General features: G+C 27.2%; 1 protein-coding gene across 1 annotated transcript in view; it reads right to left on the bottom strand.

Annotated features, from left to right (window-relative positions):
• Positions 1-2,551, bottom strand: part of LOC117180574 (probable Rho GTPase-activating protein CG5521) — a 91,950-nt gene that overhangs the window by 43,446 nt on the left and 45,953 nt on the right. Inside the window, exon 19 of the mRNA XM_033373069.1 lies at positions 395-522. Coding sequence (XP_033228960.1) covers positions 395-522 — 128 coding nt within the window. The remainder of the gene's footprint in view (positions 1-394; positions 523-2,551) is intronic.

Genomic DNA, 2,551 nt, shown 5'->3' with positions numbered 1-2,551 from the left:
TAGGGCTAAACAGCCTTATATACTATTAGTTTTAAATAATTAAAAACTACTTATGGCATTAAAATTGTTCAAACTTGAAAGGTTCAAATAAAATATTGTTCCATTATTTGTAACATGCAATCATAACCGTCGTACAAAAATTCGAAATTGTTGTGTTTATTAAGTTATATCTGAATAAAAATCTTGAAAGGATTATAAATATTGTTTAAACCCTTTTTATAATTTCTTCTTTGACTGTGACGCCCGTTTTCAGACATTTTTACTTTTATAATTGTTTTTTATTTATAAATACTTTTGTTCCAAGTACGAAAAAAATATTTTATGAAAAAAAATCAATTTTTGGATTATTTATCACAAGTAAAAAATATGTTGGACATTTTTATTTCGCAGATACGAACGATGCATCTGAAAAAAGATCAGTTATGGCAGGAGGTGGAGTTCGGGGATGGTTACCAGATGTAGCAGTCGTCTTATGGAGAAGAATGTTGTCTGCTCTCGGAGATGTGAATAATATCGAAGATCCTGCACTCCACGGACAAGTTATGGATTATCTTGTCCAGCTCACACAAACGTTGGTAAAGGTAAGAATTACGAAGAAAGTATAGAAATTTTATTCATATTTTGACTTATTTTTCATATGTAGAATGTAATTATTATAATATCAGGGTTGTCACATCACAAAATTCTGTCATTCACAAAAGTCTTACAAACGCATAATTTTCTTGTTGAAAATTTATTTTGGGGTTAAAATTTTTATTAATTTGTTAAAACTTGAACAATTTTATTTGAATATAATTGTTTTTGGTTGGAAATTCAACTATTTTGATAGAAAATCCAATCATTTGATTGAAAATTCTACTGTTTTATAGAAAATTCGTTTTTTAGCGTGAAAATTCAACGTTTAAAGTTGAAAAGAAATCTTTCGGTTAAAAATTCTACTACTTAGTTGAAAGTTGAACCAGCTTGTTAAAAATTATTTTTTGTCGTCTGTAATTCATCATTTTATTTTAAAAACCTTTTTTCTTTCAAAATTGAAATATTTAGTTGAAATTCTTTTTTGAAATAATTTTTTTAACTGAAAATTTAACAATTCCATGTTTGGGTGAAAATTCATGTATTTTTTTGAAAATTCTTCTTTTATTGATATAATCATCTTTTTGGTAAAAAAATTGGTTACATTGGTTAAAAATTTATTTCTTTGATTTATAATTTAAGTTATTTTTTGAAAAATCGCTTTATATGCCAAACTTTTTTTCTTTTGAGTTAAAAACATAACTATTTCATTTTTTGTTAAAAATTTGTCTTTTTTAATTGAAAATTCCTCTGTTTTTCTATCAAATTAATCTTCTATATTGAAAAATTATATTTTTGTTGAAAATGCATTTCTTTGGTGGAAAATTTAACTATTTTGTATAAAATTAGTTTTTTTTATTGAAAATTAACTTTTTTGTCTTTAATTTTAGTTATTCCATTTTTGTTAATCATTTATATTTTTTTCTTGAAAATGGGTTTTTTTGTTAGAAATAAAATCCTCATTGTAGAAAATACATCGGTTTGGTTGGAAACTTAATTTGTTTGTTAGAAATTTTTAACTGAAAATTTAACGATTCCATTTTAAGTTGAAAATATACCTTTTTAATTGAAAATTCAACTATATGGTTGAAAAAGCATTTTTTAGGTTGGAAATTTTATTTTTTTGTTGGAAATTCTGTTTTTGTTGTTTTTGAAAATTGATTTTTTCAACTGAAATTTAACTATTCTGTTTTTTAATGAAAATTGACCTTTTTTAGTTGAAAGTTAACGTATTTTGTTGAAGGGTCATAGCCGGGTAAGCATGGCTGGTCTGCCTTGGAAGATATTTGGTTCATATTTATATGGTAAGTTGGTCCCATTATGAGACTAATTTACCCCAAGTGCCAACTTAAAAAACAATTGTTTACACAAGTTATACAATTTTTTCGAAAAATCAAAAATGTCAATTTTCTCGAAAATGGCTTAATAAATGTTAGCGGTTTAAATATATATTGTACAAGGTATCACAGCAGTTCTAAAAAAAAATGAAAAGTCAATTCTGGCAATTAGAAATAGGAAACCTAATAGGAAAAAATAGGAAAAATAGACGACGCCGTAATTATTTTCTTAAAAAGTGACCCTCGGCCTTAGTAACAACATATATTTTCCCCAGGAAGTTTTTGGTGGGACTGACGTTAGAACTACAATCTCCACCATATGACGATTTGATACTTAACTTTGACATGATTTCAACTCAGAAAATAAACTTATTGCATAAAGGTGTTAGTTGGGCGTATAATCTAAACAATGAATAATACAAACTACAAAATAGCCTCGGAAAGGACTGGAACTTTTAATGACAAAAGGCATGCACACGGAAAATCTAAAGGTCATGTTTCAGGCGACGAATGGAGACTGGGTGTTTGGAATGCGTTTGTTTATGCGTGCCCGAAACAAAGAAAAGGGATGCGAAACTAAAGACATAAAAAACGGCGTGTTGAAAGGCGGATTTGAAATATGGTCAGGAGTAGACTGTGAA

Source organism: Belonocnema kinseyi, chromosome 9, assembly GCF_010883055.1.
Source record: "Belonocnema kinseyi isolate 2016_QV_RU_SX_M_011 chromosome 9, B_treatae_v1, whole genome shotgun sequence".
In the NCBI taxonomy this organism is placed as follows: domain Eukaryota; kingdom Metazoa; phylum Arthropoda; class Insecta; order Hymenoptera; family Cynipidae; genus Belonocnema; species Belonocnema kinseyi.
Note: the sequence above shows the minus strand (reverse complement) of the source record. Positions and strands in the feature narration are given on the sequence as shown.